General features: G+C 44.0%; 1 protein-coding gene across 6 annotated transcripts in view; it reads left to right on the forward strand.

The window, feature by feature from the left end:
- Positions 1–3,187: 3,187 nt before the first annotated feature.
- CAPN3 (calpain 3) overlaps positions 3,188–20,614 on the forward strand; it is a 32,772-nt gene continuing 15,345 nt past the window's right edge. For 4 of the 6 annotated variants that reach the window (XM_074584669.1, XM_074584664.1, XM_074584665.1 and 1 more), the window contains exons 1-10: positions 3,349–3,953; positions 11,153–11,222; positions 13,268–13,386; positions 14,010–14,143; positions 14,573–14,741; positions 15,390–15,530; positions 18,099–18,182; positions 18,575–18,660; positions 19,416–19,493; positions 19,946–20,106. In XM_074584669.1, coding sequence (XP_074440770.1) covers positions 3,660–3,953; positions 11,153–11,222; positions 13,268–13,386; positions 14,010–14,143; positions 14,573–14,741; positions 15,390–15,530; positions 18,099–18,182; positions 18,575–18,660; positions 19,416–19,493; positions 19,946–20,106 — 1,336 coding nt within the window. In that variant the 5' untranslated portion in view covers positions 3,349–3,659. Of the gene's footprint in view, positions 3,954–11,152; positions 11,223–13,267; positions 13,387–14,009; positions 14,144–14,572; positions 14,742–15,389; positions 15,531–18,098; positions 18,183–18,574; positions 18,661–19,415; positions 19,494–19,945; positions 20,107–20,614 lie in introns of those variants that run through there. The other 2 variants (XM_074584666.1, XM_074584670.1) reach the window with 2 other exon arrangements.

A 20,614-nucleotide genomic window follows, 5' to 3' on the forward strand; every position in this document is an offset into this window, starting at 1 on the left:
TCTGCTTGCAAAAAAATTCCATTGCACAAGGTGGTTTAATGGACAAGGGGTCTATTTTTCTGTTTATAGCAGACAGCATATCCATTCTTCTCTATGGTAACTTGTGTTTTTTTAAAGATGCCGTTTGTCTTTTATTAGCAACTGCTGTTTCTCACAAAAACCATCTGTCCAGTAAAAAATAAGAAAAGGAGAAGCTGTTCTTTGAACAGGTATAACCACATAATACTCCTGAACATCTGTAAAAAGCAGCATTGGGTTAGAAGTGAGAAGTGCATGTCCACCTGCCATTCCCTATGCAGGCACTACTGAACTGTTAGCTGTCGCAGTGGCAGCAGGTCATACCCTGACACTTGCTGACCATCCCAAGAAAAAAAAAGAAGTAATAAAAACACTGCTAATCATGGAATTTTTCAGAGTTGGAAGGGACCTCTAGAGATCATCTAAGTCCAACTCCCCTGCTAAAGCAGGATTGCCTAGAGCACATTACTCAGGACTGCATTCAGGTGGGTCTTGAAAGTCTCCAGAGAAGGGGACTCCACAACCTCCCTGGGCAGCCTGTTCCAGTGCTCTGGCACCCTCACCATAAAGAAGTTTTTTCTTATATTTGATCGGAACTTCCTATGTTCCAGCTTGTGCCCATTACCCCTCGTCCTGTTACTGGGAACCACTGAGAAGAATCTGGCTCCATCCTCCTTAAACCCACCCTTTAGATACTTGTAAACATTAATAAGGTCTCTCCTCAGCCTTCTCCAGGCTAAAGAGTCCCAGCTCTCTCAGCCTTTCCTCATAAGGGAGATGCTCCAATCCCTCAATCATCTTTGTTGCCCTATGCTGGACTCCCTCCAGTAGTTCCCCGTCTCTCTTGAATGGGGGAGCCCAAAACTGGATGCAGTATTCCAGTTGTGGCCTCACCAGTGCAGAGCAGAGGGGGAGAATGACCTCCTTTGACCTGCTGGCCACACTCTTCCCTATGCAGCCCAGAATTCCATTGGCCTTCTTGGCGACAAGGGCACATTGCTTGCTCATGGATAATTTACTGTCTACTAAGACCCCCAGATCCTTTTCTTCAGAGCTGCTTTACAGCAGGTCCACCCCTAACCTATACTGGTGCCTGACATTCTTCCTCCCCAGGTGCAGGACCCTACACTTGTCCTTGTTGAACCTCATTAGGTTCTTCTCTGCCCAGCTCTCCAGCCTGTCTAGGTCACGCTGGATGGCAGCACGGCCCTCTGAGGTGTCAGCCACCCCACCCAGTTTGGTATCATCAGCTTGCTGAGCATACACTCTGTCCCCTCATCCAGGTCATTGATGAATACGTTAAACAATACTGGTCCAAGTATGGACCCCTGGGGGACACCACTGGTTACAGGCCTCCAACTCGACCCTGCTCCATTAATCACAACCCTCTGAGTCCTGTCACACAGCCAGCTCTCAATCCACCTCACTGTCCCCTCGTCTAGTCCACACTTCCTCAGTTTCCTAAGGAGGATGTTATGAGAGACAGTGTCAAAAGCCTTGCTAAAGTCAAGGGAAATGACATCCGCTGCTCTGCCCTCATCTAGCCAGCCAGTTATAACATCATAGAAGGCTACGAGATTGGTCAAGCATGATTTACCCTTGGTAAATCCATGTTGACCACTTCCAATAACTTCCTGCTCTTGAACGTGCTTGGATATGACATCCATAATGAGTCGCTCCATTACCTTCCCAGGGACGGAGGTGAGACTAACCGGTCTGTAGTTCCCTGGGTCCTCCTTCCTGCCCTTTTTGAAGACTGGAGTGATATTGGCCTTCCTCCGGTCCTCAGGCACCTCTCCTGTTCTCCATGACCCTCCCCAGCAGCCCACAAGGAACTTGCCAAATGCCACACCTGTGCTACTGATATTCTTCCCGAAACAGAGCTCTGTGTATGAGACGTAATAGATGAATTTTTGTACTGGGCAAAAAGGGAGAACATGAAAGAAAGAACATACGCACAGGCTCCAAAATGAGCATTTTTCCTGAAGCTGTGCAATGAGAAGCCCTTGCATCACTTGCATTGCTCTTGAAACATCCTGGAAAGAGAGAGATGTGTCTCTGCCAAGCTGTCCTGCAGAGTAATGTCAAATATGAGCCCTGCAATCCTTGCGTCTAAATGTAATGAGGAAGTCATCAATTCTGCATCTGAACTATCCACCGTGAAGAAATTGCGTTCCCATCTCCATGAACACTTGAATCTGCCCTTTCTGGTTGCCCTGTTGGTGCAAGAAGGCTTGCATTCATGATAAAAAGAAAAGGATTTAGGCCACCGTTAGAAGACTGAGGATTAATACTTCTAGAGGGTTGTCAAGCTTGCCAACTATATTGCCTTCTTTAAAAGTTCCCCTAGTGAAGGCTTTTTTAATGATGTTTAGAGATTGTCCATTGTACTGTTGGTTTGAAATGTGTAAACCAAGCAAATGGATGAGGAAAAAAAAAAAAAGAAGAATCAGTGCTTTGGAAAACACCATAGTACTAGGGCAGAAGGTCAGCAATGTGTACATGAGCCAGAGTCCAGAGACAAGTGTCATTAAGCAAAAATAACGCTGATGTCATCGTGTGATTTAAGACTTCCCAATCAAAGAAAAATCAAGGTGTTAGGGGGCTTTTCTTGACACCTTTTAAAGAACTGGGTTATAGAGAAGAGCAACGTGTGTTTAGATTTTCTTTCATAGAGACTGTGAATTTGTCCCTTATCCCACTGTTGTGTGATAAAATAAATGTGCAAAGTCAGACGTCTCCTCTAAAATTGGTATATGCTAGCACATGCAGAATGGCCCAGTTTCCACAGTGGGCCCCCTATATGAAAAGGTGCCTTTTACATGGGAGGTAGCTACCACCAAGTGAATCTCAGTGCTGGTGAGCTGCTTTCTAGAGGAGCCAAACCCAGCTGGCGGGTATTGACCTGACCTCAGTAGCATAAAATAGTTACTTTTTTCACTACTAGGAGCATGCCTTCAGATAAGCCTCCCTACTAGTAAAAATCTCTATATATCTTTTCTGCAGCAAAGAGTAGAAACAACAAGTTGAGTACAACTGTTCCTTCCGGAGTGTCAGGACGAGTTTAGTGGCTGGCAGTAATTCGTAAGTGTGTTCCCAGATCAGCAGGAGTTTAGCTTCCAGTTTCGCTGTTCTCTCTACTTAAGGAAAAGATGGGCTGCTTGCACAAGGAGTCAGCCTGCACATGGAGCCTGTCCCAGGAACATGCCTGGCCTCGGCATGAGCTGCGCAGAAGATTGACACCATCTTACTAACCGTCTCACTTTCCCTCTCTCTCACCCTTTGCCTGTAGTTATTTTTAGATTTCATGCGTAAAAGCTTGTCCCTTCTGGGCTCTTACGCGCACAGGACAGGCGCACACACACATGCTGTAGATACAACAACACAGGCACAGGAGTTAGCCAACAGATTATCCTGTTCTACATTGAGGAATAAATTCCAATTTGTTATGACAAAATACCACCTTCTGAGAGGGTGCACAACGCCCTTAACCACATGGAATTCTATTGCTTGCCGATTTGACTAGGAGACTTTCAACGGATAGAAAAAGCGGTTTACCCAGCAACTTCCTCTTCTCTCAAATTTCCTTCCAGTTTGCAAGACCTTGCTTTCTTTCAACGTCTGCTTTAAGCCTGATTCCCATGCCGACCGCCATAAATGCAGCAGTGGCTCAGCAGACAGGTGCTGGGTCGGTTCCCAGCGCTACTATTAGCACTACAACTGAAGGTGCGGGTGGGGGCACGGGGGGGATTTATTCTGCCATTATAAGTCGCAACCAGCCCATTATCAGAGTGAAGGAGAAGACCTATGAAGAGCTTCACAAGAAGTGCCTGGAGAAAAACATTCTCTATGAAGATCCTGATTTCCCACCGAATGAATCCTCCCTCTTCTACAGCCAGAAAATCCCTATCAAGTTCGAATGGAAAAGACCACGTGTAAGTAACATGTTTGCTGAGTGTTTTTTACTGTCTGTAAATTGAAGTATTCACCCCGAGCTTACATTTTTGCAGAAAGTGTGTGTTGTGGGAGGCAGGGGGAATAAGCTGGAAACGTATTTCCCTAGAGCTCTCCTGGAAGATAACTAGCTAGGGCTGTGGAAGCTCAGAGAGTGTGTATATAATAACTAAAATACAATAAACAAAAATTAAACAAAATAAGAGATGGAATTAAATCTGTAGAAAAAGAAATATGGAATTTAATTTTCTTCTGTCATGATTTGCTAGGGATTTTCTTGTCTGAAACTACCAAAAAAGAATTCTCCTCATTCTGCTACAAGTTGTTGGGTTTGCTGAGGCTTAATTTTTAAGCACTGCCTTATTTCGCTTACAACTTTACTTCAGCATTCTGCTGGTTTCCTAATCTGTGAAAATAAAAGGACAGGTTAGGGTCTGAAACATGGTTTTATTCAGTTGATTGTTCCCAACGTTGCTTAGCCAACTTACAAATGCAGTTTAGCGTATTATCCATTTACCATGAACGTAAGCGTTATAAATCACTATGAGGACCCACTTCTGCCTACTATTCCCATTTATTTTTCCTGTCTTGTGGGCATTCCCCAGCCTGCCTTCCTCTTCTTTCCCACCCTGAGTCTCTCTCACAGGCAGAGGACTAATTCCTCAGTTCCCAATTGATTCCCCATCCTACCACATGAGGAATTCTCCTCTTTCCCTGTCATTCCTGCTGGGCAGCTGCTCCCCTCCAGTGCCCCTGGGACACTGCCTCAGCCCCTGCTGTCCCCTGTCTGGCAGCGAGGACGTGCTTCTGAGGAGCTTCCCCAGCTCCCGTTCTCTGGCAATTTTTTGCCGCCTCTTCTAGATTTGCCATACTCCCCCAACACCCAAATCTGTGCTTCAATGGCAAAGTCAGTGGTGGTAGAAAAAGCTAACCACAGGAACGTATCTAAAGAGCAAAAGCCCGGGAGCTCTTGTGGGCAGCCGTTACAGACGCGGGGAAAGGCCGTGTGCCACTGTCGCAACAGTGTGAGCAACAGGGGGGGAGCAACATGACTCCCCCGTCTGCTGTGCCCTGTGCGTATATGCTCTGTCACTCCTTCACCATCACCACGGCTGCATCAGCTCCTGGACACGCCTGTGAATGAGTTAAATGCAGCCACAAGTCAATCATCTTAAAGGGATGGATTTCCCTTATTTCTACAGAGAGGAAAGTGACACAGCAGTACGGTGGATGAGTGCCAGCACCCTGGGGCAGTCAGACCACTAGTGTGAATATCATTAAAAATAAAGCACAATGTAACCTCACGCTTGTCTAATATATCTGAGCAGGCACAGACCAAGCCTTTGGCTTTGGGAAGGTTCTTCCCGAAGAAGGGAAGACTTCAGGATCTCTATCCCAAACATAGTTCTCTAAGCCACTCATTAACAAATAGGTTTTGGAGTTCTATACTTATTATTCAGCAACAACATGCTAAGGACTGTAGAAAGACTCAAAACCTAAACATCAGAACCAAAGCTATCTGTGTTCTTTTGACACAAGTGTTGACATCTGATGTGTCTGTGCTGCCAGATGCAGGTAGAGCAGAGGCAGGAGATCCAGAGAGCTGCAGTCTGTGCCTGCCGAGTACTGGTGTGCTTTGGGATCATGGATCCAGTCGGTCCTGACTCCCATAGAGATGGCTGTCCTGCTGGGGACGCACCGGGCCTATGCCTTCTGTTGCAAATGTGTGTGTTTGTTTTAAAACAAACCCTGTAATTCAGGTCATTGCTGCACCCAGTAGGTCCCCAAAGAGGAGAGACACATTTATCACTTTCTCCTTTTATAATGCATCCCCCACCTTGCCATCATACCACAACTGCAAAGTGAGACCTCTTGAGCGCTGATGCAAATACCTGTATTTATCGGTGCTGATCTCAGATTGACTCAGGACTTTGCTTCACAGAATCATAGAATGGTTTATGTTGGAAGGGACCATAAAGATTATCTAGTTCCATGGGCAGGGACACCTTCCACTAGACCAGGTTGCTCAGAGCCCCATCCAGCCTGGCCTTGAACACTTCCAGGGAAGGGGCATCCACAGCTTCTCTGGGCAACCTGTCCCAGTGCCTCACCACCCTCATAGTGAAAAATTTCTTCCTGATATCCAGTCTAAATCTACCCTCTTCCAGTTTGAAGCCATTACCCCTTGTCCTATCACTACATGCTCTTGTAAAAAGTCCCTCTCCAGCTTTCTTGTGGCCCCCTTCAGATACTGGAAGGCTGCCATAAGGTCTTCCCAGAGCCTTCTCTTCTGCAGGCTGAACCCCAACTCTCAGCCTGTCCTCACAGGAGAGGTGCTTCACTGGACTTTGAAACTGTAGGTTATATAGCACTGGCAGGAAGACTTGCCCTATAATAGCACGTACACGAATAGCCACAATAGACATGTTAATAGCACGTCATAAAGTCAAATTTATATGAAGGAGTGATACTGGGCTAAAGGGTATTTTGCTAAGAGATTAAAGCAATCATTGAAGCACTAAATGTAAAGATTTGACTGCACAGGCCAAGTTTTCTAACAGTCTGTAAAGATACAGACAACTTCTGTTCTTATTAAATTGCAATGGCATTTTTTTGGCAAAGAAAGCAACTAGCTTCTAAAAAATTGTCTTATAAAGTGGTAATTTTTAATCTCTTTGAAATTCAGGTCAAACTGAATTGAATCAGATTTGATAATGCATTCTAACAGAAAACTAAATACCAGACAATTCAGAAGTCCTGAGAGAGTATCCTAACGCTGGCTTCACTCTAGGTCCTTTCCCTGATTTCTGTAGGATATTGTATATTCCGCATACGCCCAGGAATAGCAAACAGAGTGATCCATGTTCTCTAAGATCTCATTTAAAACAGAGAGCTGGGAAATAGGCAACCTGTTCCAGACTGCCTCTGGCTTCCTGAGTCACCTCAGTCACGTCACCTAACCTATATATGAAAGATTAATGCTGGCCTTAAATGAGCATTATCTGCGATGACATGGATTGACGTGGGATTGTTGAGTGCAAGTGTTTCCAGAAGCTCCAAGTATTATTTGAGGAATCACAAAGTTAGTCTAAAGGGCACATGTTTGCCAGTTACCAACACTATAACCAAGCACTGACGATGGTGCCGTTCCTCAGCTGAATAGTGCTGCTTCTCTGCAGCCCTCACACACTGTGCTGACATGTGGAAAGGCTAGGAGTCTGCTGGGGATTTACAAGGACCCCACAGCAAGTCAGCCACATGATGGTACTCCCCCGATCCCAATCCCAGGATGGGCAACTCTCCTTCCCACCTGTGGTTTGCTGGGACCCGGGCTCTCTCTGCTTCCCCTGGCAATGGCTGTGCTGCAACTCAACCCTTTCCTCGGGGCTCCTGCAATTCATTACCAAGGTGGAGAGAGGTGTCGAGCATTCTGGCCCCAGACCTACCCCTTGCTCTCATGTGTCTGGCTCTGCAGGCTCTTCTCTGTGCTATCTGGAGGTCAGGTCCTCTACCGACACCTCCTAAAATGTGCGAGGGCAGCGAGGGCACTGGGAATGGTCTTGTGCCTTACCGTCAGAAGGACGGCTGCCATGCAGAGCAGCTGTGAGCCTTGGCACGGGGGCTGCGAGAAGGCCCCTGTAATTCCATCCAGCTAGTGACTGCCATGCTGCAACATGAATGCACAGAGCAGACCACCTAATACTCAATTTGGGCAAAAGCCAAGTGACAGCCCTGAAAGTTTCCCCAAGTAAAGACTGCGGGATCCTTCCAGTGTTTCTCTCCAGAGTATGTGTGAGTGTGGTTTAGGTACGTAGAGGGGAAATAAAATCCCCCTCAGTTAATGCATAATATTAAATCATTTTCTCACCCATGGAAGGTAAGAGAAGCCCAAAGAGCCATTCTCACCTGCACCATGTCATATCCAGCTCAGTGGCAGGCTCTGTGCTCAGCTTTCTTAATGACCTCTGCCTCCCACCTCTACGCTGCCTCTGGGAGCTTCTGTGGGCTGACAGCAGGGACAAAGTCACCGATCTTTAAGAGTTGAAAAAAGTCTGTATTGTAACACAATGCAGAGTATTGAGAGGTCCTGCTGCAGTCCTGTTTGGATCTAATGACACTAGGACATTAATAGGAAGGCTCTGCCGTGGCACTGTGCTTTCAAATGTACCATTGTCATTCTCCCTGCTCACAGCCAGGAGGTCACAGCATTAATCGCCAGATTCTATGACTTCCCTACGGTGATCCTGTCCATAGCCAAGAAAGTCAGCAGGAAGAGCTTTCTTTTCAAAATGAATACAAATAAAATCAAGTCATCAGACTAGTGGATTTTGCTTAGAAAGAAAATTAATCAGTCTGATCATCTGCTGCTCGGGTGTGAAGCTGTTTGAATTTAGTAATCATAAAATGTGTGCCTCTACAGGCAGTACTGCAAATCAAAGCAAAGACAGTGTTTAGTGCCACCAAGGCAAGACTTTCAGATGAGAGTAATCCAACTCTGAAACTCTAAAACCAGCTTGGTGTCTGACAATGTCGAGCTCTGCCTTGAAGTCTGCAGCACAGACATTTAATAGCATGGTCTAGAAGGGACCAAGGGAGCAGCCTGAGGTTACAAATTGTCTTAGGCAGAACCAAAGAAGATGCTTCCTCTACTTGATAGGATCAGTTTAGGGAATTTACTTAGAATGATGCATTTATTAACAGCAGGTTTTTAAAGGAATGAATGCTTTTTGCTGCAACAGTATAAGCTGAGTGGAGGGTTTTTCCTGACGCAGAAGAAAAGCTAATGAAAATATAACAAAGGTCAAATGCCATTTTTAGTTCCATGCTGCCTTTGCATTTTCCAGTGCTCTCTTCCAACTGATTCGTAAGTACCCTCTGCCCAGAAAGCAGCAGGCACTACTCATGGGTTTTTCCTAGGATTTTCTGTCTCTTTTGCTGTAACCTTGGCTCTTTGTAATGAAGTTACAGTCCGAACTGAATCAAGCCAGTGAAAACAAAGGTCCCTTGGATAGTACAAGGCTGTCTGAGGCATTCAGATCACAGAAGACTCTTTCTAGATGAATCATTGCATCGATGAAGTGCAGCCTGTTGGGATTCTCTCTGATAACTTGACCGAAGAGATGAAGAGCAAACCCTTGCTCAGCCAGGGAGGCTGGGAGGACAGATCTGCGACCTGCATCTTGAACACCAGGTCATCCCACTCTGCTCACTGAGTACTTCTCATCAGCCTTGGAAGACCTTGAAACCTTTCCCTGTAAATTCGGCTGTACTCAGCACAACTAGCACAGCTGGAGATGAACTAGGGTAATACAATATTAAAAGTATATCCACAGTGTACTAAACGCACCTGGCCACCATAAGGAAATGCAAGAAAAGCATTTTAGTCATAGCTAAATCGGTCCATCTGACAACTGTATGATTCCCTCATTTTCATTTATTTACCAACCATCCTCCAAAGCAAACAAGTCCAGGATGCAATAAATTGCTCTGATGAACAATAATTGCTGTACATTTAATATTTGGAAACACTTAGGCCCCATCTAGCTACCTTCATCTAAAACACAGCATGCTGGATTTCAGAGCTTGTTACTGTAACAGGAGCAGGATCAAGCTAAAATACAGCAATAGAGGCTGAAAAACACAATAGGAAAACCTGGCATCTCACAGCTAGTTTTCAGAAGAGCACCACAGCAATGTGAGGAAGAACATTTTCAACAGAGCAAGTGGGTGGAGATGCATGAAGGCATCTCAAACAGCTGCCTTGGCAGAACTGGACCCCAGGACAGCTGACTGAGGCCCAAAATAACAGGACAATCCCTCCATTCCCCCCCTTGCGGAGAATAAGTTGACTGCTGGGAGGAGCCGGAAGCTGGTCTCTCTGGCTATATGACTAATCCAAATATTTACATCAAAGCAACTCTGCTGATTACTGTGAAGGAGCAAAAAAGTGGGCTCAAGCCAAGTGAAACTACTAGACCTGAAACATGAGTCTGGGAAAATCCAGGGCTACGCTGATGACATGGGAAAAAAGCTTTAGACCGCAGAGGTAGCGTCAGCTGCCTGTGCTGCCACACGAGCAATTAGCAGTTGTTTTCTCTTTCTCCTTCCCATTCCAGCCCTGCCGTCTTCCAGCAAATTTGTTTCCTGGACTATACTTTGTCTTCTTCCCCATTTGCAGCTGCTCAGTGAAGCAGTCCTCAGGTTGCAATATCTTACCCTCACAAGACATGGGTCCAAAAATTAGGGGTCTACTTTTTCTTCCCCATACCAAGCATTCAAGTATGAGTGACGGCATAAAGCAGGGACTTTTTCTCTCTGTAGGACAGGTGCTACTTCTTCCCTTGACTTTCCTATACCCTGTAGTTCTTTGTCCTATATGGAAGAGGTTCTGTGTAACCCTACGATGGTCCCACCTCCATTGCTGGTAGTTCCTACATAGTTCTTCCTTCCCTACAGAAATTTCTTAATTATTTATGCTGGTACAGCATCTTGTGCCCACTCTGTACTAGTGTAAATACTGACAAACCCAATACATTGTCCTAAGTGCAGGGCAAAAGAAGAGCTTCCTGTCCTCAGAGACAGATGTATCTATTGTATTTCTGAACACAGCATTGGCAATTAAATACTGCAACGTGAGCAAAAGAACAAAATCTCTTAACCAGCAATTGATTATTCCCGAGAATTAAACACCTGATACTGGGCAAATTTCAAGGAGTATTACTGGGGTTCATTCCTAATGAAATGCACTCTTCAACCTTATTAATACCTCAGCATATAAGTTACTGCAAATTGGACACCTTAAACCTGCAGTCATTTTTAAAGAATTTAATCTGGTCCCCTGAGGTTCTTTCCACCTGCCTGCTCTCCTCTAACATTTATTTTTTCGTTGTATGGAAAAAATATTTTTCCCTATTCTCCTCATTTTAACTGTACAGAGTGATCCCCCTCGACTAGCTATTAAGCCCTGTAGACACATGGAGAAAGCTGTACCTGAAGTCTGGAACACCCGGATTCTAAAACATTTCCATAGTGAAACTCTGCCACTGAAAACTCTGCAGGAGATTTTGATATCCACAAACTACCCTACACGAAAACATTGCCCTAAACCAGCCTTTATTTGTGGCAAACAGGCATTATAATGTATGTTTTTCCTGCTCATCCATCTGTTTATATTTTTCAGGAAATCTGTGAGAATCCACGGTTTATCATCGGTGGAGCCAACAGAACAGATATCTGCCAAGGAGAATTAGGTATGAAATTCTTACTTCAATCCTGAACTTTTTTAAAGTCTGCATCATAGCTGAGCTCTCACTTAATTTTCTTCTGCTTCCAAGATGATATTTGAAATCCTCTGTTTCCATATACCACTACACACCTACTGATTCCTGCTCTATACAGCAAATCATTGCTATCTGCCTAGTAGCAATCTAGCGAAGAACTTTAAGCAAAAGATGCTTTGCAGGGTGTTTTGCTTTTCATGAACTAATACCATAAGTGTGTTACAAAGCACCACTCGGCCTTTCTCGTGGGATTTGAGGATGAACAAAATGAGCTAAGATGAGAATAAGAGGTACAGAGAAGGAGTTATTTGACTGAGAGAAAAATCTAACCAGCTACTGTTGTATTTTTTCAAGTATTTAGTCCTGTTATTTCCATACAGAATCTTCTGAAGGCCTCCAGCTAAGTGTGCCTTGTACTCAAGGAAAACCCCTATATTGAAGAACTTAAGCTTAGATGCTCAAAGAGCCTTTGATATATAGAGCTGCTACTTAGGTACAAGTGATGCCCCTGCAACAGTCATCCACATGGCACTCACTTGCACTGCTTTGTACAGTCATCCCCTGCTCAGCTTTGCCATGTCTTTCATGGTTTTATAGCTTCTCCTGTGACCTTCTTCCTGAGCCAATGCATCCTAATGTGCATTAATCTTTTCATTTAAGAGTTGTTCTGTGCTTGTGACTGTCCTCACCTTCCCAGTACTTTTTTTAAAAACAAACAAACAAAAAAAATCCATTGCCTTTCCTTTTGAGGCGACCAGAACTTCACAGTTTCCAAGCTGCGGACACAAATGAATTTATGTGCGTAATATGTTCTCTCTTTTGTCTTCCATTCCTTCCTCAACTACTCATAGCATTGTTTATCTTTTTGAGTTCTGCTGAATATTGGATAGTTTAGAAAACTCCTGTTCACGGTTGACCCCACATCCTTCCTAAGGAGAAATAGGTAACTGTCGTGCTTTAACCCCAGCCGGCAACTAAACGCCATGCAGCCACTTGCTCACTCCCCCGCAGTGGGATGGGGGAGAGAATCAGAAGAGTAAAAGTGAGAAGACTCATGGGTTGAGATAAAGACAGTTTAACAGGTACAGCAAGAGCTGCACACGCAAGCCCTACATAGCGCTACATTGGCTGCCAGCAAGAAAGTATGTACAGAGGTGGCTTTCCAAAATATATACTTATATGTATTTCTATATGTTTTATCATTCCACCAGTTTCATAAATTTATTTTACAGCTCCCTGCAATTAGGTTTAGTTTTTGGTACCTCATATAATTCTATCGCCCCACTAATTCACACTGCTCAGCCAAGCTTACCATATAACCTCTCTTACAGTAGCAGCAAGGAGGTTTTAATTAAGGGTTGAGGCATCCTTTGCTGAACACGGAAGTACTGTGGGAGAAAGTCACTTTCCCAGAGCTCCTACAGAGGCAGCAAACTTGTGCAAGAGTCTGAATGAGGAACTGAAAAGCGCTAAAGGGAACAGCGTTTACAACAGTGCAGATACAAAGAGGAAAATGCATCAGAGCAATGAAGCAGGAAAGAGGCCCCACAGAACGATGACTGGGACAGTGGGTTATCCTGAGGGCAGAACATGAAAATGCGAGACCGAGCTTCAGCTGTACAAGAGCTCCACCTGGGAGAGAGTTATTTCTCAGCTGGTCTCTGTCCTGAGCTTGGAAGGAAAAGTAACATGGGAATTCAGATAGGAGTTCATATGGGACAGGGAAATCTTGACACAGGCAACAGAGCTCATCAGGTTTTAGGCATTTTCTAAATTACAGGGAACATCTATTTAACAGACATGTACCTAACCATGAATGATGCCAACGAGCATTCCCAGAGCACAAATAAAGTGATAAAGTACCACAGAACACATGGAGAAGAGCCCTCTACTGAAAGGCGATGATGGCATGCTCTACTGAGAATTAACATGTTGCTTTGCAGTATCTCAGGTTTTCCCTTTCATTCTAGTTGCTCTGTCCCTTCATTTTGTCTGCTGCTTCTGCTCATTTACAGGTGACTGCTGGTTCCTAGCTGCCATTGCCTGCCTGACACTGAATAAAAAACTCCTCTGCAGAGTCATACCACATGACCAGTCCTTTATACAAAACTATGCTGGCATCTTTCACTTCCAGGTGAGTCCCTGCATCTAGCGGGAGGCAGATGTAACTGTATTTACCCAAGAGAGAGCTCAGCTCTCAGCACGCTCTTCCCTTTCACTTCTCTGCCCTTTGGAAGCACGAGGGATTGAATTGCCCCACCGCAAACTCTTCCAACAGGGCAGTCACAGAAGGGACAGCCCTTACAGGCAACTAGGGAGCATTAATCCACCAAGGAAGCGTTTGCAGGTTGCTGTGTCCTGCGTGTAAGGGATAGTAACAGGTGCCCAGTCCTGCCTCGCTACTCAGATGCAGCCGTACAGCCAGCACAGACACACGGGGAGTTGGCAAGAGCATCTATTTTTAGGCCCACAGGCAGCTGGTCTCTGTCAAAAACAAGTTATTGAAGAACCTCTTATTTAGAAAAGATTGACTGCTTTCCGTAATTCCCTTGCCTCCCCTAAGGGACCTCTCACTGGTCCACACGCATTGCCCAGAGGAATTCAGTCCGGCTGCCTCCCTCCCGATGCCATCACTTTTTGTCACATTATGAAGCAGTTCATTTCCACATTTGTCCTCTCTCAGCCTGGTTTTTCAGCCAGGTTCCCCCTCCCTGCACCAAGTCAACACAGGGGTGTTTTCTGTTTGCCTTTATTCAGTTCTGGCGCTATGGAGACTGGGTGGACGTTGTCATCGATGACTGCTTACCCACATACAACAACCAGCTGGTCTTTACCAAGTCCTCCCAGCGCAACGAGTTCTGGAGTGCCCTCCTGGAAAAGGCCTACGCAAAGTAAAATGACCTGCTGGACTGCGACGGGCTCCCCACTGAGGCTTTGGCTGGGGGGGGCGGTGTGGTTAAACCACTGCATACAGGACCTATAATGAGCACATAGAGAGGCTCTGAACATACCACTGCCTTTTCCTATAGATCCTCATGCCTCAGAATTGGGGATGGGGTAAAGCATATCTTCTAGGGGATTTTGCTACTCACTCAGAGATCCACATTTGATTCTCAACATAATTTTTTTTTGATGCGTACAGGTGGCACGTTTTAAAACTTTTAACTTGAGGGTTACCAAACAGATGGTTTGTGGGGTTTTTTTTAGTATGGGTATTTACATATCTTTATTTATTCACACACACAAGATAAGTATAAATATATAGGTAGGTACCTTTATCTGTGTAAAAGAGAATCTTATTATTCTTTTCTCCTTCCAAGACTCCATGGGTCATACGAAGCTTTGAAAGGAGGCAACACTACCGAAGCTATGGAGGACTTCACCGGAGGAGTCACCGAGTTCTATGAGATAAAGGATGCCCCTAAAGATATCTATAAAATCATGAAACATGCCATTGACAGAGGATCCCTCATGGCCAGCTCCATTGATGTGAGTCTATGAATTTTGCAGATAAGCCATAAGAAAGGGTAGAGAAGAGGGACCTCTTCATCCATAATTACATATATGACACCTTTTGGAACTACTTGGTTTAGTCCATATAGCAAACATTCAGTTCTAGGAGACTGAGTCATCTCCACTAGACACCACCCATTAGCAAACAGCAAGTGCCAAAAGGGAAACAAAGCGAAGCAGAACATGGAGGTGGGGAGAAGGGGTGTGATCAGCAAAACCAGCACCCCCCATCCTCAGTGCCCTCGTCCAGGTTAGTAGGGGGGTGCTGCAACTCTCTTAAGACACAAATCTCCATGTCAAAGATGCTAAGTGTGCAAATGCTTGGGAAATCAACCCTTCGATTGCCTATATAGTCTTAAATTGTCTTCATTTACCGTAGTTAACATAGAAGTGAAAGTAAAAAACTAGTTTCATTAATCATTATGAAGTATGAAGTTGCAGTAAAGGCAGAAGAATAAGCAGTGCTATCAACCACCATAGGTAAGTATGAGCCATCTAGCATATAATGAGAGAGAAGTTATCTGTCTAGGCTATCTTTTACCACTCATCTTTCTTGTATAATTTCTCTTCTCTCTCCCTGCCTCATCTTTCTGCATGACGCTTTTCTCCCATTCTCTGTACCAGGATAACCTAGGTTTTTCCTATGGATCAGCTCCTCGGAGCGACATCGGGGAACTGATTTCTCGAATGGTGAAGAATCTAGAAAACGCTCAGATGACTCACCCTACTGTAGACTACCAAGGGACAGACGAGAGGCCAGCCTGGGTTCGTATGTTTCTGGAAGCAGTTGGCTTCACAGGGCTTTTATTTACAGACAGAACAGTTAGAGGAACATATCATCTATGCTTTTAAATCCTTATTTGGCTTCACTGAGTTATCCCAACACTAAAGACCTCTTATGGATGCTATTTGACATGTGTATTAAAGGATTTCTGTCCTTTCAAACACAGCGACTGATACTAGAGGGCTTTGCTGATACTGAGGCAAAGGGCTGTTGGCTTGTGGCAAAGGCTTATTATTTCCAGAGCTTACTTGTACAGTAGAAACAGAGAGCAAAATCATATCAAATATGTCAAAGTGGCACATTGATTATTGTATTTGGGAACAGGACATGATTAGTGGATTTTATAAAGTACCTCGCTTGCAAAGTATGGCAAAAGCGAGGAAATTAAAATACTAGAATAGAACAAGATCCCCAAGTGTGGAGGGGGTGTGAAAGAAAGAAAAAGCAAGCTCTGCACAGCTCTCACACCAGGCACAAAAGCTCCTGGTGAACTTATTTTGAGACAGAGAGTGCTGTGGAGGTCTGCCCACTGATGGAGGGGAGTCTGCTCTCGGGACACTCCTTTAGATTACTGCCTTTAAGATCCTCATTTAAAATTCATAACAAGGAAAATGAAAAATGTGTGAAGTTTTACATGTGTGATAAACTACAAAGTAACTCCAGCAAACCTAAGTATATAGCAAAATAGAGAGAGGGATGTTAAAAACGTGAAAGGAAAATCCCATACTGGGAAACAGAAGAGCTTCCAAATCTGTAGAGGGACACACTGCTTTCTCCTTCTCTCTGTCAGGCAGCTGCCATACCTTGCCCTTTAGGGAGCTGCATTTCCATGACAATGAAATTACATCTGTCACTTTACAGAGAGAAAAAACATCCAACACCCACCCCAATTACATCATCTAAAACTTTTGGTTGCGCAAACTGTCTTCTTTATTTGCAGCAGAAATAGATGGTTTTTCCTCTTTTGACATCCATATTTAGTGTTCCTAAAAGACTGAAATGGTGTAACTCTCTGGGAAAGCCCAGTATGACTGCTTTGTTTTGCAAGCATGCCTACACAAATCACCCATGTTTTGGGGAGAATTTCCTCCCCAGTGACTGTCTACTCAAAGAAGTTTGGACAACTCTATAGTTGCTGCTCCCACAGTCATTTTGCTGCATTATTACACACTCCTGAGCCATCACCAGGAAAAAAAATAATCACAACTCTTGAGGGAAAGAGGCAGGTAGTGCAGACTTCAGAAGCCACTAGAGAAGCAGCCCAGAGCACTAGCAGAAGTTAATATTCTTTAAACAAAGAGAGAAAGGGGTTCTATTAAGCAACAATGATGACAACGTGAATAGAAATGAAGAAAAAAGCAAACAGATATGAAGTTATAGGCACAAAAAGTAGGGAAACAGAAGTAAGAAAGAGAATAAATAGGACGAGAAGGGAAATAATGGAAAATAATTGTGACAGCCAGGAAATATTTGGATGAGATCCTCCCTGTGCAAGTTGAGAATGCATCTGTGTGAACTTACTAATTCTTCATTTCCTGCCCTGCCTTTCTCATGCCCTCGAAAAGCAATGGCACAATTACTGGCAGGGTCTTGTGGTCATCTCTCAGTCACAGACGTAATGGAGGAGGGGAAGTTTCACAGATATGCCACGTGTGCATAGCAGGGTCTTTCCCCCTCACCCTTCTCAGTCATCTCTCCTACAAACGCAGCAGACTGTGCACCTGCCATCTTCCTCTCAATTCTTTATCTCCCAGATACAGACCATTCTGAGATTTGCAAATAAAAACCTATCAGACACACTAACAGTTGATTACCAAGACAGTAAATGTATTTACACCTGAGCACACATTGCTGAAGAAAGCTACACCCTTCCTGAATGCCAGTTGGAAAAAATTTCAAACATAAGGATTTTAACAATTATGGAATAAAACGTACATCTCCACAGGAAATTAAAAAAAAATAAAATAGTAAAGTTAGTAGGAACACTGTATTAAATAGGGTGCTTTAATGTCATTGTGATAAGATTGCAGCCATGCATAAAGGTAGAAGTATTCTTCTAGGTCTTGAACTGCTCTGATGTTTTCAGTTAATACCTAATAACCTTACTGAGCCATACCAGAACATACTATCCCAGAAACGGCTGAATACTCCCACTAATAGAAAATATGATTGTTTTGGTTAAGCATCCTATATACATATATATATATATAGAAATATACATATATATATATAAAAAGCATGTTCTGAGTGCAAAAAGCAGTAACCTACACAAAGGTAAAAAGTTAATCATAGAATGTCCTTTCCAATTGATATTATTAACATTTTGCTTTTTTAGTTCATGCTTCATTCCTTTCTAACCAGCAACATTAATTCTGTGGGCACTAAGCTCGGCCACCTTGGCAAATGCAAAAAAAGAGAACAAAGACAAAAGCCCCTGTCACCTGAACAGTGTCATCCTCCCTCCAAAAGCCCTGGGTGGCCATACCTGCCTTGGAGCAGCCGGCTGAGCTTTGCATGACTCTTACAAGTTTTTATCTTGTGTCTACCAGACCATAGTGCCAATGCAGTATGAAACCCGGATGTCTTGCGGGCTTGTCAAAGGTCATGCCTATTCCGTCACTGCTGTGGAAGAGGTACGTATGGTCCTTTTCCTCCAGCTATGAGGAGCTACTGCCCTAGCACAATGCATGTTCAGCAAAGCTATGAGGGGGGGAAAAAAGCAAAACAATTTAGGATCTGAGGAAATGAAATTTATTTCTAAATAAATGAAAGATTTGTGGAGAAACAAACCTGTCCAGGTTCTGGCTTTCTGGGGAAACGGATAGTCCACCATGGTGTGCTTGGGCAAATGAGGCCACAGCCAGCCACTTCCTGGTCTTACAGCCTTCCTGCACTCACCCCAAGAAGGTCAGACTGGACGATGGCCCAGTACAGTACCATCACTGGAGGAGCTAGTATCAGCAATTTGACAGGCAGAATGTTTCTTTCTGAACAGCCTATTCTTGTTGCCTTCTTTTCCAATTAGACAACATTTAAAGGGAAAAAAATACGTCTGGTAAGGCTGAGAAACCCCTGGGGGCAGGTGGAATGGAATGGACCTTGGAGTGACAAGTGAGTAAAAAGAAGATTTACATGATTTGAAAAAAAATTGCAGCTTTATTTGCCCTTACACAACTTGTGCATGACCCTAACATTTAATGATGAGGTATCTGAATTGTCTTTGCTGTTATTTTCTTTGCTGTTATTTTGACACATGAAATTTGAAGCTGATCATATTTGATAGCTTAGCTGAAGCTGTAAAAATAAAAGAGTAACTAGAAAAGACACTAAAAGGCGCTTCAATCAATGGAGAGAGCCCCCAGTCTAATGGCACAGTCAATCTGATTTTACTGTCTAGCAAGTTCAGCGATGTCTATTTTCAAAACAATATGTGACAGTAGAAAAATCTTTTCAGTTATGGAAGAACTGGATGAAGCAAGATGTCAGTACATGAGCGAGTTTGGATAAAGCTTCTCATTAGGTTTTACTGAAAGGAATTTCAACAGCTACTCCAGCAATGAGAGTCTGCAAACGTTTTTGTCTTCAAGCTAAATAAAATGAACACAGTTCAGGAGATTTTTTGAGAGCTGCTAAGAGGATGTCTGAAGGGAAGGCAGAGAGGAACAGGGCAATTGCTTTTGGATTTGGGCATGTGGAGAGGAGAGTAGCATCGAGAACAAACGGTTGTAAGGCTGACAAAGGAAAAATTATATGGATATAGCAAGATGACTCTTGACTTTCCACTCAATGAGTCTTAGAGTAAAGAGTAGAAATTTTAATGAAAACTGTATTGCAAATTGTAATCTAACTTGCTTACTCCTTTGAAGGTCAGAAGAGTGGAACTTTGTTAACGAAGCAGAGAAAATTCGCCTGCAGCACAAGATCGTGGAGGATGGGGAGTTCTGGTGAGAATCGAAAACCTGTGTTTCTCTAGGAGATATGCAACTATAGCAAAAAAAAAATTAATAAAATCACATTGCACTAGCTAAATCTGCTAAAACTGTTGCAGTAGTCCCTGTTCCCCTCATACTCCCAATTAGCCCTGCTCTGCAATCCCCTCATTCTCCCACCAGGGTTTATTGAGTGCCACCAGCACAGTCCTTCTAATTATGTCACCCTTCCACAAGCTCTCTATCACCCTTCCTATGTACCATCCTCTCAGCCCAGTTTCCCCCAGTTTGGAGGTGTATCTGTGTTAATTGACCAGCCAGCATTAGGAAATCATGGTGCTCCCACTGCAAACTTGCCCTGAAAGTGGCATTAATGTGGGTCACCCTCCTCCATCTCACCAGGATCTTTCAGGCAACCACCCACCACGTAAATCTCTTTGGGTTCAGTTTCCCCTCAATTCTTCCAGGATATCATTTGAAGATTTCATGAGGCACTTCACAAAACTTGAGATCTGTAACCTCACACCTGATACTCTGGAAGCAGATAAACTCCAGACCTGGACTGTGTCAGTCAACGAAGGGCGCTGGGTGAGAGGCTGCTCAGCTGGAGGCTGCCGCAATTATCCAGGTGAGCAATGGGGCTTAAGAGAGATACGTCCTCTTTGATGGGGACTGTATTAGATCCCACAGGCTAAGGTATACCACAGCCTGATCAGTGCTCAGCCACAGGAAAAGCCTTGCTTCCTCAGTGGATGAGGCACACGATTTTGTAGCTGGAAATCTTCTGTCGCTACGTTTGTGACAGCACACACCTCGTAAGCCCAAAGGTAAATCACTGTTCAAATACTTCACAGTGGCCCAAGTAAGAGAAAAGAGAACAGTTTCACTCTGTTAGATTTCACTTGGGAAATCCACTTTCTTACAGCTTTAGGTGCTTTGGAAGTTTGTCAGATGCCAATTCTTCATTTTATATCCTCCTTTGCTGTGCAGTTTTGTTAAAACTAGGTAAAAAAAACATAATGCAGAAAAAAATATATACATATTAGCCCAATTTTAACTTTTCCCTCAGGAGCCACAGGCAGGGAACTTACAAGTTCTCTTTGATTACGAGTATCATTAGAAAACTGAAGCTTTAC

The sequence above is a fragment of the Larus michahellis genome, chromosome 4 (assembly GCF_964199755.1).
Source record: "Larus michahellis chromosome 4, bLarMic1.1, whole genome shotgun sequence".
NCBI classification, from domain to species: Eukaryota; Metazoa; Chordata; class Aves; order Charadriiformes; family Laridae; genus Larus; species Larus michahellis.